This window comes from Brachypodium distachyon, chromosome 5, assembly GCF_000005505.3.
Source record: "Brachypodium distachyon strain Bd21 chromosome 5, Brachypodium_distachyon_v3.0, whole genome shotgun sequence".
NCBI lineage: Eukaryota > Viridiplantae > Streptophyta > Magnoliopsida > Poales > Poaceae > Brachypodium > Brachypodium distachyon.
Window position 1 is genome coordinate 5109793 of NC_016135.3, and position 20540 is coordinate 5130332.

At 56.3% G+C, this 20540-nt stretch overlaps 2 protein-coding genes across 3 annotated transcripts; one reads left to right on the forward strand and one right to left on the reverse strand.

Annotated features, from left to right (window-relative positions):
- Positions 1–6375: 6375 nt before the first annotated feature.
- LOC112269435 lies at positions 6376–8718 on the forward strand. 2 transcript variants are annotated; one of them, XR_002961281.1, is made up of 2 exons: positions 6376–6628; positions 8220–8350. XR_002961281.1 is itself a non-coding variant. In XM_024456190.1 (2 exons), the coding sequence occupies exons 1-2, from the start codon at positions 7462–7464 to the stop codon at positions 8550–8552; spliced, it is 759 nt and encodes a 252-aa protein (XP_024311958.1). In that variant the 5' UTR covers positions 6376–7461; the 3' UTR covers positions 8553–8718. The 2 variants fall into 2 exon arrangements, 1 of the variants encoding a protein (XP_024311958.1); XM_024456190.1 differs by having other exon boundaries at positions 6376–7887; positions 8220–8718.
- A 404-nt stretch (positions 8719–9122) lies between these two features.
- Positions 9123–10200, reverse strand: LOC112269361. Its single transcript, XM_024456033.1, has 4 exons — positions 10078–10200; positions 9727–9997; positions 9451–9641; positions 9123–9371 (listed from the first exon to the last, which is right to left on the reverse strand). The coding sequence occupies exons 1-4, from the start codon at positions 10186–10188 to the stop codon at positions 9123–9125; spliced, it is 822 nt and encodes a 273-aa protein (XP_024311801.1). The 5' UTR covers positions 10189–10200.
- Positions 10201–20540: the final 10340 nt, after the last annotated feature.

Genomic DNA, 20540 nt, shown 5'->3' on the forward strand with positions numbered 1-20540 from the left:
AGATGTCCAAGTCTACCCTTGCCTTGAGTGAGTTGGCTTTGGAGAGGTCACGGCGCGTGGCCGTGGAGGCTGAGCTTTCCCGTGTTTCGGCGGAGCTTGCGGCCGTGGGGACCAAGGCTCGTCTTACCAAGGAGCGACAGGGGCACGAGATCGCCAGGACTCGTCGTCTTGAGGAGGATTTCGAGGTGGCCAACCTCGATGTGGAGCATGCCCGAGCGGAGGTGGCTTCCCTCAAGGCGGAGTTGGCGGTATCGGGGGACGGCCCGATGCTTGTTCCTTGTGCTCGCCCTCCTCTGGATCGTCGCCCCGAGGTGGTCTCGCGTTTACTTGCTCAGCCCACAGAGATCCGAGAGACGATGATTTGTTTGAGGAGTGTTTCTCAGCCAGATATCCCTCCATGTCGCACGGTGGATGAGGCGAGCAGGGTGCTTACTTCCCAGGTGGAGCTCATTGAGCCACCGTGACGAAGTGCCTCCTGAGTATGGGTGCTCAACTAGTTTCGTCGGCAGTCGCGGCTGTCGTGGACGGAGGCGCCGGGACGAGTGGACTTGAGGGTGAGATGTCTCACGGGGCGAAGAAGTTTCTGGCGGACCCAGAGAGCTCCTCTTCGCGCTCAGGCTCGACGCATTGTGCGTAGCCTTGAGCCTGCTCTTCAGGAGGGTGATGGCGAGGCGTGAGCCCCGTCGCCCTTGGAGGAGGTGATGTTGCTCAGCTGCTTACTTATGCGATGTTGCATATCTCCACTTGACTTAGCCTCATGGCTAGCATGTTTAGGCTTTTAGTCGTAGAGGTTGTAAGGCAGCTTGTTTGTTGTGTTTCGTGCTTCACTATGTAGTCAACATTATCGGAAATGTTAACTTAGCCCCGCATGTATTTCCTATGTTTCACCATGTAGTCGACATTATCGGAATTGTTAACTTGGCTCAACATGTGTTTCTCGGAGTACTATATTTCCTTCTTGTGAAGTACTATATTTCCTCAGTTTATACAGCCCGTGATCGTTTGCTATGATTACACTTTTGTGTTATCAATTGCTGTCGCCGTTGGGATACGACTTGGCTTCGGTGCCTTAGGTCGTGGTTACGAGCCATGAATTCTAGTAGCCTTGCGAGGGTCGCTATCGGTATGCCGGTAGTGATCCGAACATTCCAACCTGCCGTTCGGGAAATTTCATGCGGAATTTTCCCTCTTCGGACTTCAGAAAGCTATGCTTTCCCGCGATTATTATGGAGCCTTAACCTGGTTACTATCATGCAGGCCCGTGCGTGACGTCTCGCATACGGGTAGCATGGTTCTCCGAGGTACGTAAGCTCATGCATAAATCGCTTATTTAAGGTTCTCCTTAAATGCGTTTTAAGCTTCCGGCCCTCGAGGGACTTGGCTCTACTTGGAGGATGGCCTCGAGGCATGCTAGGATCCACCAAGGAACGGGTCTCTAGGGGCGACTTATGTCTGGGGACATTTTGCAGTTGGCTTGGGCCAACGTAGGCCTTTCCGCCTTCCTCAGTGAGCGGCACAGGGGCAGCGACTCTTTTTGGGGGATTGTCCCTTTGCGACAATGCCGCTTGACGGGGCTTTCCCTCATGACGGTGGGTCGTGTGAGTGTTTCGTGTCACTCTCAATTTTCCCTCAAGGACTTGCTTTATTGATCCCTGGCTTCCTTGTCTTAAGGTATGGCCCGATGGGCACTTACAAGCCTTATGTTGACGTGGCCTACGATCCCTCAAAGTTTCGTAGGGAAATGGCCGGTTGGGCGCTGATAGTCTTATTTTGGGAGCAACAAGGATTGCCCTTGAAGTTCCTCCTTAGGCGTAGAAACGCCGGAGTTTGTCGCCGTTCCAGGCATGGATAAGGACTTTGCCTTCCGTGTTCTCGAGGTGGTATGCACCATTTCCCAATACTGCAGCGATGCGGTATGGTCCTTCCCATTTAGGGTTGAGCTTGCACTGGAGCTTTGGGTCAATGTTCCTTTTTACCACAAGGTCTCCTTGGGAGAAGGCTCGTTCCCGCACCCTTGTGTTGTAGAAGCGTGCGGCGCTCTGCTCGTAAACAGCGTCCAAGAAGCTCAACCTTTCGCATCCTGCTGTGGAATCGACTAGTTGGTTGATCCGAGGGAGCGGGTAGTCGTCCTTGGGGCACGCCTTTTTCAAGTCGGTGAAGTCGACGCACATTCGCCACTTGCCATTGGCTTTCTTTACCAAGACCGGATTGGCTAACCATTCAGGGTGCCAAACTTCTCGGATGAGTCCGGCTTTGGAGAGTTTAACGATTTCTTGCTTGATGACTTCGATTCGTTCTGTGGAGAGCTTCTGAAGTTTTTGCTTCACGGGAGCTTTGTCCGGCCTTACGGCAAGGCTATGCTCCATGACGTCGCGTGGGACTCCTCCCATCTCGGAAGGTGACCAAGCGAAGAGGTCGGAGTTCTTCCGAAGTAGGTCAATGAGTTCTTCCTCGAGTTCACTTGGGAGGTAGGTCGGCTCCAATCTTCACAGTGCGCGTGACGTGATCATCGGAGATGCGTACTTCCTTGAGCTCTCCCTCGGGGAGTGGCTTAGGGATGTAGCATTCTGGGCGATCGGTATGGGACACCCCCGTTCTTGAAAGCACGTGGACACTCTTGTACGGTTATCCCTTCTCGGTGCACTTAGTCTCGTGGCGGTAAAGTGTTTTCCGGTCGGAAGATTGTTCGCCACGGACCGTTATCACGCCTTTTGGGCCCGGGATCTTCATGCATAGAAAGTTGTGGTGACGGCGGCGCAGAGATAATTCAACGTCGTTCTTCCGAGGATGGTGTTGAAGGAGGCCTCCATGTCCACCACGTCGAAGCGCACGAGCTCCGTTCGGTAATTCGTGGCATCTCCAAAGGTTGTGAGGAGTTCAATTTGTCCGAGCGGCTGAATGGACTTCCTGGGCACGAAGCCGGTGAGAGGATAGAGGGATGGTTGCAAAGATCCGTTCTCGTATCCCCCTTGTGGTTCCATCAGTTTCTTCAGTGTGCTCAGATATAGGATGTCGGCAGAGCTTCCGCCATCCACTAGAATCTTCTTGAGCTCATAATTGGAGACAATCACCGTCATGTAGAGGGCGTCGTCGTGAGGGAAGTGTATCCCCTTGGCGTCTTCTTCGGTGAAAGAGATCGGCACGCTCTCCCACTTGGGTGGTGGAGTAGGGGTGAAGGTTCCCACGATGTTGACCTCGCAAGCGTACTCTTTGCGTTGTCGCTTTGATCCTCGGCCTGTGGCGGAGCCTCCGAGTATTACTCCGACATGATGTGCGGGTTCTTGGAGAGGGAGGTTCTCCTCCTTGGGCGCAGGGTCTGCAACAAGGATGTTGGCTGGGCATGGAGCCTTGGTCGTCTTCTCATCCTTACGTCGGGCTTGCATTCGTGGCTGGAACTCCTCACGAGCTGCGATAAGAGTATTGCAATCTCGGTGGTATGGCTTGCCGAGTTGTGGATGAGACATCTTTCGATCCCTCCTTCGAGGGGCTAGGTGGCTTCTTCGGTTGCCAAGTCTTCTAGGACGAGGCTTGTCACTCAACGGCAAAGATCTTCCGAGCCTGATCGCCGGGGGACTTTTCCCCCCCACCATCTTTTCTTTTTGGAAGATGAAGCGGGTGCCTGGGGTTTATCCGATGATGGAGTCCCTTCGGGAGCGGCGCGCGGTCGTTTTTGCAGGATTGCGACTTAGAGCACGATTTACCTCTCCTTGGAGAAGGCCTTGCATGCACGCGTCGATCACGGTTGTGGACGGCGGGTTGGTGATTTGGTTTCGGACCTTCACAAAGTGATGGAAGAAGCTTCGTAGGGATTCCCCCGGCTTTTGTTTCATGGCGTAAAGCTCGTGAGCCTATCTGGGTTCCTTGAAATTTCTCTGGAAGTTGGCCTCTTGGAGGCGCTCCCACTAGTGCACGGAGTTTTTCCGCAGGTTGTAAAACCAAGTTTGCGCCATCCCGGTAAGCGCGAGCAGGAAGAGGTTGCACATCTCGGTGGGGCCTCCCCCGGCGGCTCGTATGGCGGTGGAGTAAACGTCCAGGAATTGAAGAGGCTTTGACTCCCCGTCATATGGCCGTGTCATGGGTGGCTTGAACCTTGGCGGGAATGATGCGTCATGGATTTCTCGTGTGAGCGGGTTGCAAGTTGGTCGTCCCTTTCGATTCTTCCGACGGCGAAACCCTCCTTCGTCGGAGTCGCTTTCGTCGCTAGAGGGGTCGCTCGGAGAGTGATCCCGATGCCTTCTTGGTGGGTCGGAGCGTCGGCAAGAGTTCCTTTTGCCACCGGCAGGGGCTTTGGATCCCGCCATTTGCTCGTTTCCGTGCATGCTGGGATCTCGTTCTTCGTAGGGCGCATCTCGAGGCGGTGCTTGATTGCCGTCTTGTCCGGCCCTGGCGGGGGGAGCAATGGGCGCTTGTTGGGCGCTTGCAGAGCGAGGCTGGTGAGGAGCATGCACGACTTGGAGAGCGCCATGTGGCGGAAGTCCCCAATAAGGGTGGTACCAGGGAGCTCCGTGGGCGATTGCGGCGAGCGCCAGTGGAGGTAGTCCCAGGTTGGAGGGGTCAAAGGCAGGAACTCCTTGGTTTTCTGGTGCAGATCCTCCTGACGCCACATTGTTTCCTCTTGTAGGTTCCGAAGGTAAGGTCACAACCGGTTGCAAGGGAGGTGGCGCAAAGCCCATCGAGCGAGGCATGCCAAGTTCTGTATCCCCTGCGGGGCCGGCAACCGTAGGTAGCTTGCCGATTCTTGCCATCACGTCGGTGAGTGTCAAGGGATCGCCTACGACGGTTTCTTCGGGAATGGTTGGGAGCGAAGGTGCGACCACGGCCTTCGTTGTAGCGACCATGCTTGTGGCAACTTCTGGATTGGTGAGAATTTCTTCTTCCCCGGGAGCCCTCGAGGCGTTTGCTTTCTTTGTTTGTAACCGTGTAGACTTTGCGGCAAGTTGGGCACTCAATGAAGTAGGTTTCGTTGGTGCCATTAAATCTTCAATTGCGGCGAGAGTTCCCACGGTCGGCGCCACTGTTGTTGTTCTAGAAAACAACAAGAGTAAGGAGTGCCAAAGCTCGATGGCACAAGTGCATGAAAGTAGGGCGTGTACGCTGGCCTTATAACGAAGGTCGCCGTACACTTAGACAGGTTGACACGTCGATATTTTTTGAATAGGTTCAGTTGACCCTGCGGATGCGACCTAGTCCTATGTTAGGAGAGGCTTCGAGGAAATTGTTAGCCAAAAGTTTTCGGGTCGTTCGCGGCTCCCCGAATCACTTAGCGAGAGATCGAAAGGGGCCGCCTCGTACTTGGTCCGAACGAGGCTTCTCAAGTAGCGAGGTCGAGATACCCTTAGAACTCTAACCCGACTTCTTTTCCTTCGGGCTCGGGCCGAACGAGGCTTCCCGAGATCCCGAAACTAGAGCTCCTCAAAGAAGCTCTCTAGCCCTCTCCCCTTAGTTTATTCAAGTTAAGAGCGAATGGTACTTTCCTCCATGAGGGGTATTTATAGCCTAGGGATACATGACAAAAGAACATGGCTACCCTTGAGTGAGAGAGAAAGGTGGTGGGCAAAGTGGTAAAGTAGCTTCTTGGTTCATAACTTTTGTGTGCACTGAGTGGGAAAATTAGGGGTTGGTCCATGATCCACCATGGACCAAAAGCCTCATTCCTACACCTTTCTTGACACGTACTCAAGCTCATTTCTCCCATTGATAATGACATGAGAGACTTGACTTGTTGACTTGTCTTAATTGTTCCCATGTAGGATTGACCGCGTCACGTAGGCACCTTGATCCTTGTAGGAAAATATTGACTTAGTCGTCGCCACGTAAGATTTACGGCCCGGCTCATAGAAGGGTTTTATTTTACTACAACAGTGTGTATTTGAGTTTGTTCAATTTCACATACTTTGTTGTATTAATAATCAATAAATAGGTAGATGTTTCTGCAAATTCTTACTTTCACACTCTAGTTTCAAATTGTCAAGCAAATAAACCCCAGTTTGGCAGTTATTTTTGTTTTTTTAGGAGAGCTGTGACACCCTGTTTGTAGCCCCATTTCATTTCATTTGGCAAAAATGAAATCAAATTTTTGATAGGATTGAATTTAAATTCCAGAAGATCATTTTTGTGTGCTCCGGAGAAATGGTGCCTTTTAGGAAGGAATTGGGGTATAAGTGTTACTTCATGAAATTACAAATTGAATTTTATGCCCAACTATACAAGTCTAAATTTAAATTCGTAATTTAGATGTTTTTGATAAATTCAGTTGAAGTTAAATAAAATTACTACTCCGTACTACTGCTCCATTACTCCAACAGCTCCCTCTCGATCCTGTATTGTTCTGCCCGCCAATGCCCAAATCCCCGAGGCTCGTTGCGCCGCGCAAGCACCTCGGGCCCCTACAAGCACCTACCCGCCGTCGTCCCATCCCGGCCGGCCGACTCCGCGCCTCGCTCTTGCCCACGGCCTTTCCGGGTTTAAAGCCGCAGTTCGTTGGCAGGCTCGCTCTTGCGCACGGCCTCCTCGTTCTCAGCCTCAAGCCCCCGCCAGCAACTTAACCCTAGGGGCGGCGGCTCAATATGGCGAGCTCCGCCACCAGCCAGCGCGTGGAAGACCAGTGAGTAAGCAGTAACGGTATGCGGTAAGTCTTGTAGTACCTTCCTAATTTGGCACGCTGAAACGGGTGAAATACCAAAATTGCAATGCTCCATGTCGTGTTGCCACATTCAGTTATCAGGCATGCTACTCCAACACAAAACCGCAATGCATAGCCACATACGGAGTATTATTCAAGCAATGCATAATCACTTTGAGCAGTTTGGGTTTGTTTGTGTGGTTTGGGTCGACACCAGCTCTGACAACACACCACTTAAGAATTCGTCCACCGGCAAGGTATGTCATGGCATCGCCTCTTCGTTTTGTTCGTCTAGTTTGCTGCGTGCTTCGCAGGTTACATGTAGCACTCAGGACAGGAGTAGTCCTACGGCATTGCTAGTCACAGTCGACAAGCAAAAAAAATCCCAGCCTATACACGTTTTCTTTCCAAGTCTTTGTCAGATCACTTCTCATTCTATACGACCCCCGTTGGTCGGGCGAAAACACAAGAACGGTTGGGATTGACGCGTACCCCTTCGCCCGCCGTGGCAATTTTGTAAATATCGCCGCGTAGAACCCAACGTATGGCCCTAGAAAGCCCATACGGGCCTCAAGGGGTTGTACGCGACTGTATTCGTTCGCGTCGACGTGTATACGTACTCGGCGTACTCGGTGACGGCGTACGCCTGTTATGGAATAATACCCACGTCGTCGGCACAGACTTGCCCCACTGTTCCCTCTAATCCAGGAAAAGAAATAACGTCCCGGACGCACCCGTTATGGAATAAAACCCGCGTCGTTCACATCGACTTGCCCCATGACTCCCTCTAATCTAGCGGAGAAGAAAAAAACGCTCCGAACGCACAACCACCTCCGGCGATGAAGCGAACGCACGGAGCAGACGACGCCGTGGCTGTTGTCAAGGAAGCTGCCGTCGTGACAGATCCAGTGGAGGAGGAGGAGGAGGCCGTGATCGTGGCAGGTGTAGCGGAGGAGAAGGAAGGCGTGACCGCGTTGGTTAAGGAAGCTGCCATCGTGACAGATCCAGTGGAGGAGGAGGAGGAGGCCGTGATCGTGGCAGATGCAGCAGAGGAGAAGGAAGGCGTGACCGCGCTGGGTAAAGCACCGGCAGGTTCGGTGACGTCTTCACCGTCCGAGATCGCCGCGAGGTCCAATACCCGCCAACAGGAGGAGGACGTCGTCGGCGTCGTCGACCCCATTAATCTGTCGCACGACTGGGACTTCTCCGACGACTCGGCAGACTACACGGAGTTTGATGAAGTCCTCAGCGACTTGGAACCAGAGGTAAGATCAAACTAGTTAGTCCATGAGTTCGATGCAATGTTATTCTAGGGTTTGTCGATGCAATCTAGTTTGTCATCGGTATGCTAAGTCTATGCGAGTTAGGGTTAGTCGGATACACTATTATTGATGTTAAGTTTCATGTTAAGTTGAGTTTAGTATGCATGATCGACGCCAATTTGTAGGTGATGAAATTTATGGCTGAATTTATGTCGGAATCATTATCTTCGTCGTACAAACGGTGATTTGGATATTCTTGATGATCCGTCGTGAATTACATATTCTTGTGTAACGCCGATCTTCGGTAGTAACATATGCTTGTTGATGTTATGCAGGAAAAGGATTCGGATGTCGGCAGTGAGGAGGAATCGATTGATGCGAAAAGCCGTCACGTCCTCAATGCACTGGAGTATGGTGCGTACGAATACCGTTACGGTGACAAATGGGTGTGCCTGTTCTGTCACAAGTGGAGCCTCGCAGAATACTTCAAAAGCATGGTGAAGCATGGTGAAGACACTGGGCATGTGTCTAAGAAGGCTCCTCACATTGTGGCAAAACACAAGGCGTTCGGCGTGTTCTTAAGGAAGCTTGAAGCCCAGGAGGTGGATGCGGACGCCGAGCCTTCCAAGAAGAAGGCGAGGAGGGGGAGGAAGAAGGGGAGGAAGTGAGAATCGAACCATAAAGTTTTCGTCGTATTTTATTTGCTATTACTGAATTATGGTGGTTTGAAACAGTTTAGTAGTTTGATTGAAGAACATAAGTATTGTTAAGTTGGTTGCATGAACTATTTATGATGTACACGTTTCGATGAATGTGGTGTTCATTGAACCGACGTTATCCGAATCATATCATAAGTGTTGTTCTATTTGCTGTGTAATTGCTATGTTGTTGGAAACCCTGTTACCGAAATAAATATCAAACAAATGTTTAGCAATACTCATGGTTTAGCCGTTTGGTAGTAAATATGAAACAAAGTTTTATTACTAGTCAGACTAACCACTGATACATACTACTGGAGCAACTCGTTAAAAAATAGGTTTGTTCGTGCCAACACACAATACTCATTTGTAACAGAAAACATTCCCACATATCCTCTGCACCTCAACAAACATATTACCCAGTGCATGAAAAAAGGTCAAAAACACAAAAAATCCACACTTGTTTTTGTCTTGGGAACACAAACTCATGGTAGAAGGTGTATATTATAGGAATCTGACAAAAGAGGACACCGGCAGTCTTCAGAGATTGACAATGTAAACTTGAACAAACAATTTTGCTGCATTGCCCACCTCAAACATAAGGACGCTGCCGCTCCTGATCCCGTGGCAAATGCATAAATCCTCCCACCCCTGGTGGATCACAGTGTCGCATGCGTTGGTCGTTGAGTACGCCAGTGCCATGAATTTGTTGCTTAGCCTTTCAGAACTGAAATTGCCATACCAAGAAGTGGGAATCCTCGGCACATTCTTGCTCTTGCATGGGATAACCTGCGAGATACACTTATGAAAACTTGGAAAAAGTCCTAGCTAGTCGTAATGGCAAAAAGGGAAATGACAATAAACTTACAAGTACTCGGGAAGCCAAATCAAGATCAGTCATCTTCTGAACGATGATCTCGCGTTCGAAAAACTCGGGTGCATCCAATCCATCTAATATTTTCAGAACCCTTCGTACTTCACGATCGGTTAGGTCGGCCATGTTCTTGAATACAGTGGAGTGGAAGAGATTGCGCACATCAGCACTGACCTCACGTAGTCCTATGAAAAAATAAGCAAGAAGTTATAGAAAAAAGTAAGGAAAATAAAACAACTAATAAATAAAGAAAGAAAACAAGCTACTAACCAAAAAGGGTAGCATGCAGCACAACATCATTTGGTTGCCCCACTAACACAGCACTGAAAGCATCCCCATCCTCCACGGCAGAGAAGTGCACACTAGCACCAGGTTTCAATTTGTGGGTCTTTGCAAACAGTTTCCAATAAGCACCACATAGCAAGGTGGCGTCAGTCCCAATTTGGATGTGGAAGTCGTACTCGAACCCATGGCAGTCCACAACAACAAAGAAGTTCTCCGCAAAATCGTTCAGGCGATCCTTGAAGAACTGGGGAACAACCTGCTTAAACAGAAAGCATTGGTAAAAAAAATTAAAAAGCGTCGAAAATAAAAATGTGAACACTTAACTATTCCCATTACCGCAAAATTGCCACACCCTTCAACCATGGTGATTGTGAAGACTGAATGGCAAGCCTCAGGGCATTTGCACAGTACATTGAACTTGTTGCACTCATTGCAAGGGCGCGCCATGAACTCCACTAGGAAAACACATAGGTTAAGTGCAGAACACTCACAGGAAAAAACAATAAAAACGTCGCATATACTTCAATGATACTTTCTGGAAAAACAGAAAGCAACCCGTTGTCGTCGCACGGTGCTCCGACACCGGGGGTGTGCGGTCACGGCCCCCTTTTAGGTTCGGTAGGGGCGTCGGGTTCGCCCCGGCGATCGCCGGCACGGCCGATGGGGCCCTGCGGGGCTGGCGAAATGAAGTACTGAGAGTGCGCGTTAATCTAAGAACAAACACACGCACGTTTTTTACCCAGGTTCGGGCCACCCGGAGGTGTAAAACCCTACGTGCTACTTGTCTGAGCTGGTATTGGTTTAAAATCAAGTGCTTACAGGTTGCCGGGTGAGTTCCCGAATACCCTCTTCCTTTGGCTAGATGCTCCTTACTATTCTTTGCTAGTGCTGGTGGCTAACTATGAGCTGGTCGAACTCAGCCAAACCCTACCGTCTACTGGAGTCAACAACGAGTCCAACTGAGCCGAACGAACCAAAACCCGAACTTCTTCCGAACCCCTTGACCGTGGGCGAGGGTCCTCCTTTTATACTCAAGGGGATGCCACAGGTGCCACGGTGCATGGGCTACAAGTGTCGAGCGGGGAGGCATACAACTCCCCCCGGTGAGCTGGTGGTGCGCATGGATGCCACCTCCGCCGCTAGGGGTCTAAAACCCTGGAGTAGGATTGGACACCACTGTTCCCTTGATCGGACGGGTAACGCCCTGCCGGTTGGCTCATTTAATGAGCCGTGCGCCTTACTCCTTACCCCGGTCGGGCCGCGCATCCCACGCCCGCCACGCGCCCGCGTGGCGCTGTTGATCTGGCTACTGGGCCCCACGCTTGAGGCGGGGGTATGCGCCCGGGAACCCCCTGTCCCGGCAAGTCGATCCCCGGCAAGCGCCCGGGCCTAACGCACCCGGGAACCTCCCCCGGGAGGTGCCCCGGCGGGAATATTCCCCGAAGCCCCGCTAGCCCCTTCCGGGGTGGTAGCTTGCCGGGCTGCTCATAGACGCTGCCCGGGAGGAAACCTTCCCGGGAACTCGGGAACGGGGCCCATGCGTCGCGCAGCGGTGGTATCCCGGGTGCCACTGGTGCGACACCCGTGGTCCGGCGATCTAAAAACGGCGTGTATATGTATGTAGGGTGGCAACCCGCGATCTAACGACCCTAGACACACGTTCCTGCACAGACAGAGCGGTGCTGGGGCGGAAGAAACTTTACCACCATCGTGGAGAAGATCAAGGCGCTGCGGCTAGCGGGGCTCAGCGATGTGGACGTGGCACGCACGTTCGTCCATCGGCGCATAGCCCCGCTGCAGCTACGCTCCCGGCCCGCGTAGATGTATACGGGTCCCGGGGACAGGACACGCCTCCAGCAGGACGGCGTGGACTTGGAGACCCTCAGGACATGGGTGAGGGGGATCTTCGGCGAGATCTTCCAATCAACGGAGTTCCCGCCGGGGGTTTCCTCTCTTCACGCCGGCGTCAAGGCACTCAGCGACATCGTCGGCGCCTTCCCGCCCTGCAACGAGTGGGGGTTGATTGACGACACCCCCACCCGGGTCTCGCACGCTCCCCCACAAGCACCCTGTGAGAAACAGGTGCTCGAGGAGAGCGGGGGTGGATCCGAGCCCAGTTGGCCCTCCATCTAGTCGCTGGACGACGAGGCGGGCCAGGCGGCTGCGTCCTCGGAGGTCGTCGTCGTGGACGACGACGACGAAAGCAGCGACAACGCGCCCCTGATCGTGAGGAGACGAGGGCATTTGCGGCAATAGGGGCCGCGGGTGTCTCGGCGGCGGCCTCCGCCTCAGTGGCAGCGGCCAGCATCGTGGCGGCAGCCGGTCTCGGGGCGCCCGCCGGTACTCCGGCCGCGCCTGCGCCTGCTAGGGTCGCCGGAGCCCCGGCAACGGCCTTCGCCACGGTAGTGGGGGCCTCCGCAAGTTTGGCTCCCGGCACCTTGACGACATCACCGTCGACACCCGGGGTTCTCCGGGTCACGACGATCCCGCGGGCGCCTACTGCACCACCTGCTCGGGGTGTCTTTCGGGGCTTCACGCTCGAGTGTAATCCCCCAATGTCCAACTCGCCGGCGGGTGCCAGCAAGAGGGCGAGGAGCGATTCCCCGCTCGGCACACCAAGCAAGAGGACGCGCGTCGATGCCAGTGGCGCCGCCGACCCCACCACCGCAGGGGTCGGCAGCGACGCAGGCGCGCCCCTTGACGACCCAGCCCCCACGGAGGCAGGGCCGGCAGCCGGTACGTCTTCGTTACTCCTCTGCAACTGCAATTTTTGTTAGCCAAACTCATGAACGTACCTTTTTTGCAATGAGCGGCAGCTCGCCCGCGGCAAGCCTCTTGGACGCTCCCGCCAGTGCAGGCGAGGAAGGGGAGGCTCCCCCTGCAAGCCAAACGGCCGCGCAAGGTAACCATCCTGGTCACCCTTGTCCGTCTTTGATGGCTCCATCACTCGCCGATCCTCATGCTTCTCATTGTTGCAGGCACAAGTGCGCCCACACCCGGAACGGGCGCGACGGTGGTCGAGCTTGACCCGGTCGTCGAGGTCGTGGGGGCGGAGGTGGAGCCGGAACCGGCTCTCACGTCTAGCCTCGCTGCGGCGGAGACAAGGGCAGTGGTGGACACCGCCGCCGCCGTGACAGTGCCCGGCGACGTGCCCGTAGCTGCGGATGCGGCTGGCGCGGGCTCACCTACCGCCCAGCAGGGGGCAGCCCCCGCCGGGAGCAGGGAAGCTTCTCCAACCCCGGGGTCCCTGGGCGCAGGCGCAGGGGAAGTTGTCGGGGAAGGACAGCAGGACCCCCGGGAGCAGGCTGGCGACCCCGCGCACAGCCCCACATCGGCAGCAGGGGCGTCATCTTCCTCGGCGACTCTCCCCAGTACCGACCTCGGAACCCTCGCCGGGGTCGCTTGGAACCCCCTACCTAGGATCCGAGCATCTTCGAGCGGAGGCACCGGTTCCTGGATGCCGTTAGGGACCAGCAACAGGCCTTCGTCACCTCCTTCAACGAGGTGAGGGAGCACCACACCGCCGCCCAGAATCAACTCGGCGAGGTGCGGGAGGCCGTGGAGAGAGAGCGGCGAGAGCTGTCCCGGCTGCGCGAGGAGACGTGCCTCGCCGAAGAGGAGGCGCGGCTGGCCCGGCAAGCCCTGAGGACGCTCGGGAGCCGGTGGTCCCGGAGGCCGAGCTCCACCGGCAGCTGGAGGCCTAGCGCATGGAGCTTCAAGGGAAGCTCGACTCAATGGCGGCCACCCTTGAGGCGACCAGGAAGGAACATGCTGAGGTGGTCGCAGCGGCCTAGGCCCGGCTGGACGAGAAAAGCGTCTTGATCGCCAACTATTGCGGCGAAATCCAAGGCCTTCGCGTTATGCTGGAGGTGCAAGTCAAGGCCACCGATGATGCGGTGGGAGCGGCGGCCCGGCACGAGACCGAGTTCAACTCCGCCAAGGACAGAGCGGCCAGGCTTGAGACCGAGCTGGCCGCCGTCCGGGAGGAGCTTGCCAAGGCCGGCAACAAGATCGCAGCGAAGACCGTGGAGCTCGCGGCGATGGAACGCAACGACCGCAAGGCTAAGAAGGCCGTGCACGACGCTCGACTCCATCACGGCACGCTGATCGGGCAGTGGCAGATCGAGACGGAGAAGCTACTGAAGATCGCCCAGTCGCTGCGCGACCTGCTGCCCAAGTTCGAGCTGCAGGTGGCGGAAGTGGACGGGATAGATGTCACGACGCTGATCCCCTTCTTCTCCGACCTGGTGGGAAAGCTCGGGGCGCTCGATGTCTGGATCGCACAGTACGGCGCCAACAAAGTCGCCAACTGCGCCCGGGAGGTTGCAGGGACAATCCTCCCGCGGATTCATCTTCGGGACCCGGAGTTTCCCTTCGAGTCCCTGCTGGACGCTTGGTCCGACAGCGAGGACGAGTCCACGCACACCCAAGCAGTGCGCGAGTTCGTCGACGAGGTCATCGAGCGGATGCAGATGAAGCCGGAGCCCGATCTCCCCGCCGACCCCCCGGCCGAAGACGGCGGCAACTAGTTGCCGCAGCCCCCAGCCATGCTTGTTGCTCCCCAATGTATCTTCTTTTGGTTGCTTTCCCAGCAAGTATGGCGCTTAGTGCCGTTTGAACAATCATATTTCGGATTAGCCCATGTAATCGTTCGACTCTTAGTCAATTAAGTTTTTCGACATGTTCATTGTTCCCGGTGTTGTCTAGCGGGGTGGCCCTTTTAGCCTTTGCGTGTTTTGCCTTGTGTTGCGGGGGACTCGCGCGCCTCACCCTTGACCAGACCAGGGACCCGGGACGGACCCGCGGTGCCGACCTGGGGCCAAGCGATAGCGGGGAGCCACTCCACTTGCGGGGTAACTACTCCAAGCCGTGCCCCTCCAGGACGGACCCGCGAAGCCACACGGGGAGCGCACTCCCCCCGCAAGTGTCCTTTTAACACTCCTGCTACGCGCAGGATCTGGGGCCACACCCAACGGGACAGTGCTCAATTTTGTTCAGTTCTTAGTGAATTCAGCGTTCATGTTTAGACACTTAGCTTTTCCGTTCAGTCTAATGCCTCGTGACGCTTGGCGGTAAAGTGCAGCTGGAGCACTGCCTTGGTAGGGACCCACCTCGGGTACCTATTCAAGGAAAACTGTTTTTGAGGGACGCGGCAGGAACGCGGGGGCAGGATCGCCGCCCGCGGCAACCGCTGCCGCCGATGCTCCCGCCACGCTCATGCAGCAACCCTCGCCTTCAGGGAGGGACCCTGGCCAAGGAGGACTCTGCCCCGAGAGCAGCCGCAAGATGGCTATAACGTCCTCGCCGCCAACTGCGCTCCACCCCGAGCGGCGGGGACGGGTGGCGAGGAGGTTATAGCCTCCCGGCGACAGCCCCCGCAACTGGGAGACCTGGTTTTTTTTGGGGAGCTCATCCCAAGGGGTGTAACAGCCCTCGCTGCCCAGGAGCAAAACTGCTCGAGGGCCATGGCAGGGACGCGGTGATGGGCCGAAACGGGCGGCGGGCGCCGACACCGGCGCCATCACAGCGTCCTCGCAACGACCCGCGCCCGAAAAAGGCTCTCTCAAGGGGAATGCGGCCGGGTCTCTATGATAGTGCACCCGTCGGCACAAGGCACGGATGGCATGCACTACCATAGAGTCTCCGCGGTAGCCCCTGCTCCTTGTGGAGGTGTCTTATGGAGGGGCGCGGCAAGGGCACCGCGGCAATGCACCCTGTCAGCGCCGGACGCTGATGGGATGCACCACCACAGTGCCTCCGCGGCGACCCTCGCCCAGGAGCCACCCGCTTGAGAAGGCACGGCAGGAGCACGGCGGCAGTGCACCCGTCAACGCAGAACGCTGATGGCATGCACTTCCACCGTGCCTCTGCGATGCCCCTCGGGGCGGGCTCGATGTTGTGATGCGGCAAGGGCGCGATGGCAGCGCATCCCGTCAGCGCCAAGCGCCGATGGGATACACCATCATCGCGCCTCCGGGGCACCACCCACCTTAATGGCCCCTCGCCCGGCTCCGCTCTGAGCCGTTCCGTGGCTGGGGCGCGCCTTTTATAGGCGCGGGAGGGGGGTTTGCCACCGCGTGCGACGGACCCGCGCAGCATCCGTGGCACCCCTCCCTCGAAACGTGGTACAATCTCCGCCACCACGCATGCCAAGCGACTGCGGTACACGTGGCGGTGCCCTCCCGAGTCAGAAGCCTCGGAGTGCGGTGAGCCTCTTGTGTTGCGGTCATCCCGCACCACAAGGCACCGGTGCATGGTGCGACCCGTGGGCAGCCCACGGGCATCACAGTGCACAAGATTCCACACTTTCCTACAGGTTAGATTCTTACCAGGCCCGAGGTGCTGCAATTTTTTTTCGAAATTCATGAAAATACACAAAGCAACACAGACAAACTCCTCCTGCCTCCCAGCCCCCGGGCACAAAGGGGTCGATGCCAAACTTGGATGTGAGCATTTCATTTCCCTGGCGCAGCGACTGCGCGGTGCACGTCCAGTGATGCGCGTTGCGGGGAGCCCGGCAACCGCATGTCCAGTGATGCCTGTTGCGGGAGGCCCAGCAACTGCATGTCCAGTGATGGACATTGCGGGAGGCCCGACAACTGCATGTCCAGTGATGCATGTTGCGGGAGGCCCGGCAACTGCATGCCCCGTGTCGGAACGATCCGGCAACGGGTTTATGTTTTCGAGGCTCCAACAGCCCCCTGCTCACAACCAAGTATGAAAAGACACCTTTCTGCACTTAAAGCAGGAGACAGAAGAGGGAGGAACATGCGAATAAACAAGGCAAACTCAAAGCTCAGGGGCGAAACACTTATCTTTATTCACAATAACTAGTGGTTTACACGCGGGGGCTGCCCGGCTACACTAGTTCGAGAGGTATGCATCGGCGGCATCACCTCAGGGTCGGGCTCCGCCGCTTCATGGGTAGTACTTGCGCTTGCTCAATATTCCAACTATTGGGCACCGGCAAGCCGTCTTCGGTTTCCAGCCGGACAGCCCCCGGCCTGGTCACCTGCACTACCCGGAAGGGCCCCTCCCATTTCGGAGTCAACTTGTTCCCGGCCTTCGTTCCTTGTATCCGGCGCAGGACAAGGTCTCCGTTCTCGAGCCCCCGGGGACGGACTTGCCTATCGTGATAACAACGGAGTCCCTGCTGGTAGCGCGCGGCTCGCACAGCAGCCCGACATCGAAGCTCTTCGATGAAGTTTAGATCGTCAACCCTTTGCGCGTGTTGGCTGGTGTCGCCGTACGCGCGTACCCGGGGAGATCCGTGCTTGAGCTCGAGGGGCAGCACCGCTTCTGCCCCGTAGACAAGGGCGAAAGGAGTTTCGCCCGTTGCCCGACTAGGTGTGGTCCGGATGGACCACAGCACGGGCTGGAGTTCTTCGACCCAGTGTTTCCCGTGGCCTTTGAGCTTGTCAAAGGTTCTCGTCTTGAGCCCCCGCAACACCTCTGGCGTTGGCTCGCTCTGCCAGTCCGTTACTCCTCGGGTGAGCAACGGACGCGAAGTGCAGCTTAGTGTCCATGTCCTCGCAATAGGCTTGAAACGCCGCGCTCGTGAACTGTGTGCCGTTCTCGGTGATGATGCTGTTAGGCACACCAAACCGGCACACAATGCCTCTGAAGAACTTGATGGCCGCCTGGGCGGTCACCTTCCGCACTGGTTCCACCTCCACCCACTTAGAGAACTTGTCGATGGCCACGAACAAATATTCGTAACCGCCAACCGCCCTCGGTAGCTTGCCGACGATGTCGAGCCCCCAGACCGCGAACGGCCATGAGGATGGGATGACATGCAGGGCCTGTGCCGGCTGGTTGCTCTTTTTCGAATGGAACTGGCATGCTTCGCACGTCCTTACCAGCCGCTCCGCGTCAGCCAGGGCCGTGGGCCAGTAGAAGCCATGCCGAAATGCCTTGCCGGCTAAAGCCCGGGAGGCCACATGGTGCAAACATGCGCCTCGGTGTATTTCCTCCAACAGTGCACGCCCTTCTTCCTGCGGCACGCATATAAGCTTGACACCGTTCGCACGCCTGCGGTAGAGGTTCCCATCCACCACAGTGTACATCTTGGCTTGCCGCGCTACTTGCTCTACGGCGACGTCATCTTCCGGGAGAGCCTCCCCCTTCAAGTAGCGGATGATCTCTTCCGCCCAGGAGGGAATCTCCCTGCCGAAGCATGCCGCTATGTCAGCGGCATGGACCCCTGCTGCTGCAGGGGTTCCTTCGGCTGCCGGAGGGGCATCCCCGGCAGCCGGCTGGTGGGTGACTGAAGGAGCCGCTTGCTTGTGGCAGAACACCCCCGCCGGAGGCTTCCGGCGCTTTGCTGCCATCTTGGCCAGCTCATCAGCAACGAAGTTATCCTTCCGCTTGACGTGCTCGAAGCGCAAACCTTTGAACTTTCATTCTAACTTGCGGACCTCCTCCACGTACGGCGCCATTTGAGTGCAGCCGTAGTCCTTGTTCACCTGGTTGATCACGAGCTGGGAATCGCCGCGAACAACTAGGCGCTTAATGTCAAGGGCGACCGCTGCCCGCAACCTGGCAAGCGGGCCCTCGTACTCCGCCGTGTTGCTGGTGGAGTTCGCAAAGTCGAGTTGGACAGCGAACCTCAACTGGTCCCCTGTCGGTGACTCGATGACGACTCCAGCGCCTGCTCCTTGAAGACTGAACGCACCATTGAAGTAGAGGACCCAGTGGTCCTCGTCCAGCTTGCCGGGCAGGCTGGTCTCCAGCTCGCTTTCTTCTACGCCTGTGGACGTCCATTCCGCGATGAAGTCCGCCAAGGCCGTGCTCTTAATGCTTTTAGAGTTGGCGAAATGGAGGTCAAACTCCGACGACTCCATCCTCCATTCGGCCACTCTCCTGGTGGCTTCATGGTTGGTGAGGGCCCGCTCAAGGCAGAACCCGGACACCACCGTGACGCGGTGCGCCTGAAAGTAGTGGCGCAGCTTGCGGGACGCAAGGAGAATCCCCAGAAGGAGCTTCTGCACTTGCGGTTACCTCGCCCGCGCGTCGCGCAACACTGTACTAACGAAGTACACAAGGTGCTGCACCAACCACTTCCGCGGTGCCGAGGTTGCCGACTCGGGGGTTGTCCCTGGGTCCGAGGCGGTTGCTAGGGGCCGCTCAGCCCCAGTCCCCGGGACATCTTCCTCCCTCTCGGCAACCAGCACCGAGCTGACCACCTGGTCAGTCGCCGCTAGGTAAAGTAGCAGCGGCTCGCCCGGCTTGGGGGCGACGAGGACGGGCGGCGACCTCAGGTACTGCTTGAGTTCCCGGAACGCCGCCTCGGCCTTGGGAGTCCAGCCGACTAGACCCTTCTTCTTCATCACCCTGAAGAAAGGCAGGGCACGCTCGCCCAGCCTGGAGATGAAACATCCCAGCGCGGCAACACAGCCGTTGAGGCGCTGGACATCCTTCACCTTGCGGGGGGCCTCCATCTTCTCGATGGCTTCTATCTTGGTCGGGTTGGCCTGTATCCCCCTGTGTGAAACCAAGAAGCCCAGAAGCTGCCCGGAGTTGACACCGAAGGTGCACTTATCGGGGTTCAGCTTGAGCTTGATCCTGCGGAGGTTGTCAAATGTCTCCCACAGGTCATCAATCAGCGAGTCCCCACGCTTCGATTTGATGACAATGTCGTCCATGTAGGCCTCCACGTTGCGGCCTAGCTAGGGCCCCAAACATTCGCGCAGGGCGCGCTGAAATATGGAGCCCGCGTTCTTCAACCCGAAAGGCATGCATGTATAACAATAACAGCCAACCGGGGTGATAAACGCTGTCTTTTCCTCATCCTCGACCGCCATCTTGATTTGATGGTTGCCGGAGAAAGCATCCAGAAAACTCAGCAAGTCACAACCAGCGGTAGAATCAACTATTTGGTCGATACGGGGTACAGGGAAGGGATCCTTGGGGCATGCACGATTAAGATCAGTAAAATCCACACACATGCGAAGCTTATTCCCTGCTTTAGGCACTACTACAGGGTTAGCCAGCCAAGTAGGATACAGAACATCCCTGATTGCCCCGGCAGCCTTGAGCTTGTCCACCTCTTGCTTGATGAAATCTTTACGCTCTTGTGCTTGCCGCCGAATCTTCTGCTTGACGGGGTGCGCATGCAGCCGCACCGCGAGCCGATGCTCAATTACCTCCCTAGGGACTCCCGGAAGATTCGACGATTCCAAAGCTTACACGTCGGCATTATCCCGGAGGAAGGTGATGAGGGCGCTTTCCTATTCGGCAGTAAGATTCGCACCGACGGTAACGGTGCGCTCCTTGTTGCCGGCTTGGAGGGGCAGCTTCTTCACCTTGGCGGCCTCCTCCAGGAGCCCCTGCCCCTTGCCGGGGAGTGTGCTCGAGCCTGCGCCTCCCCCGGCAAGCTCTTGCGGGGTAGCGCGGGCCTTCTTCGTGGCCGGGGCATCGCCCGGCAAGCTGTCGTCCTCGGCAGCTGCAGCAACGGCCCGGACGACTTCGCCAACGCACCAGGCCGCGTCCTTGAGGTCGCACCTGATGGAGAGGACTCCATAGACGGACGGCATCTTCATCACGCCATAGGCGCAATGCGTGGCCGCCATGAACTCGATCAGCGCTGGCCGACCAAAGATCCTGTTGTAGGGCAACAGGGTATGCACCACGTCGAACACTATGTGGTCGATCCTAAATGCTTCCCGGGACCCGAAGGTGACCGGCAGCATGATGCGTCCCAGCGGACGCACGATCCCGGGGTTCATCCCCCGGAACGGGTCGGTGGGCTTCAGCTGCTCCATCGGCAGCTAGAGCTTTTCCACCAGCCTGGCGGACAA

Excerpts from the sequence above, each read along its gene's own strand:
- LOC112269361 (XM_024456033.1), bottom strand. The coding sequence starts at position 10,188 with ATGGCGCGCCCTTGCAATGAGTGCAACAAGTTCAATGTACTGTGCAAA. Across the intron at positions 9,998-10,077 it reads AAGGGTGTGGCAATTTTGCG|GTTGTTCCCCAGTTCTTCAA; the intron begins GTAATGGGAATA and ends CTGTTTAAGCAG. Across the intron at positions 9,642-9,726 it reads GCTGCATGCTACCCTTTTTG|GACTACGTGAGGTCAGTGCT; the intron begins GTTAGTAGCTTG and ends ATTTTTTCATAG.
- LOC112269435 (XM_024456190.1), top strand. The coding sequence starts at position 7,462 with ATGAAGCGAACGCACGGAGCAGACGACGCCGTGGCTGTTGTCAAGGAA. Across the intron at positions 7,888-8,219 it reads TCAGCGACTTGGAACCAGAG|GAAAAGGATTCGGATGTCGG; the intron begins GTAAGATCAAAC and ends GATGTTATGCAG.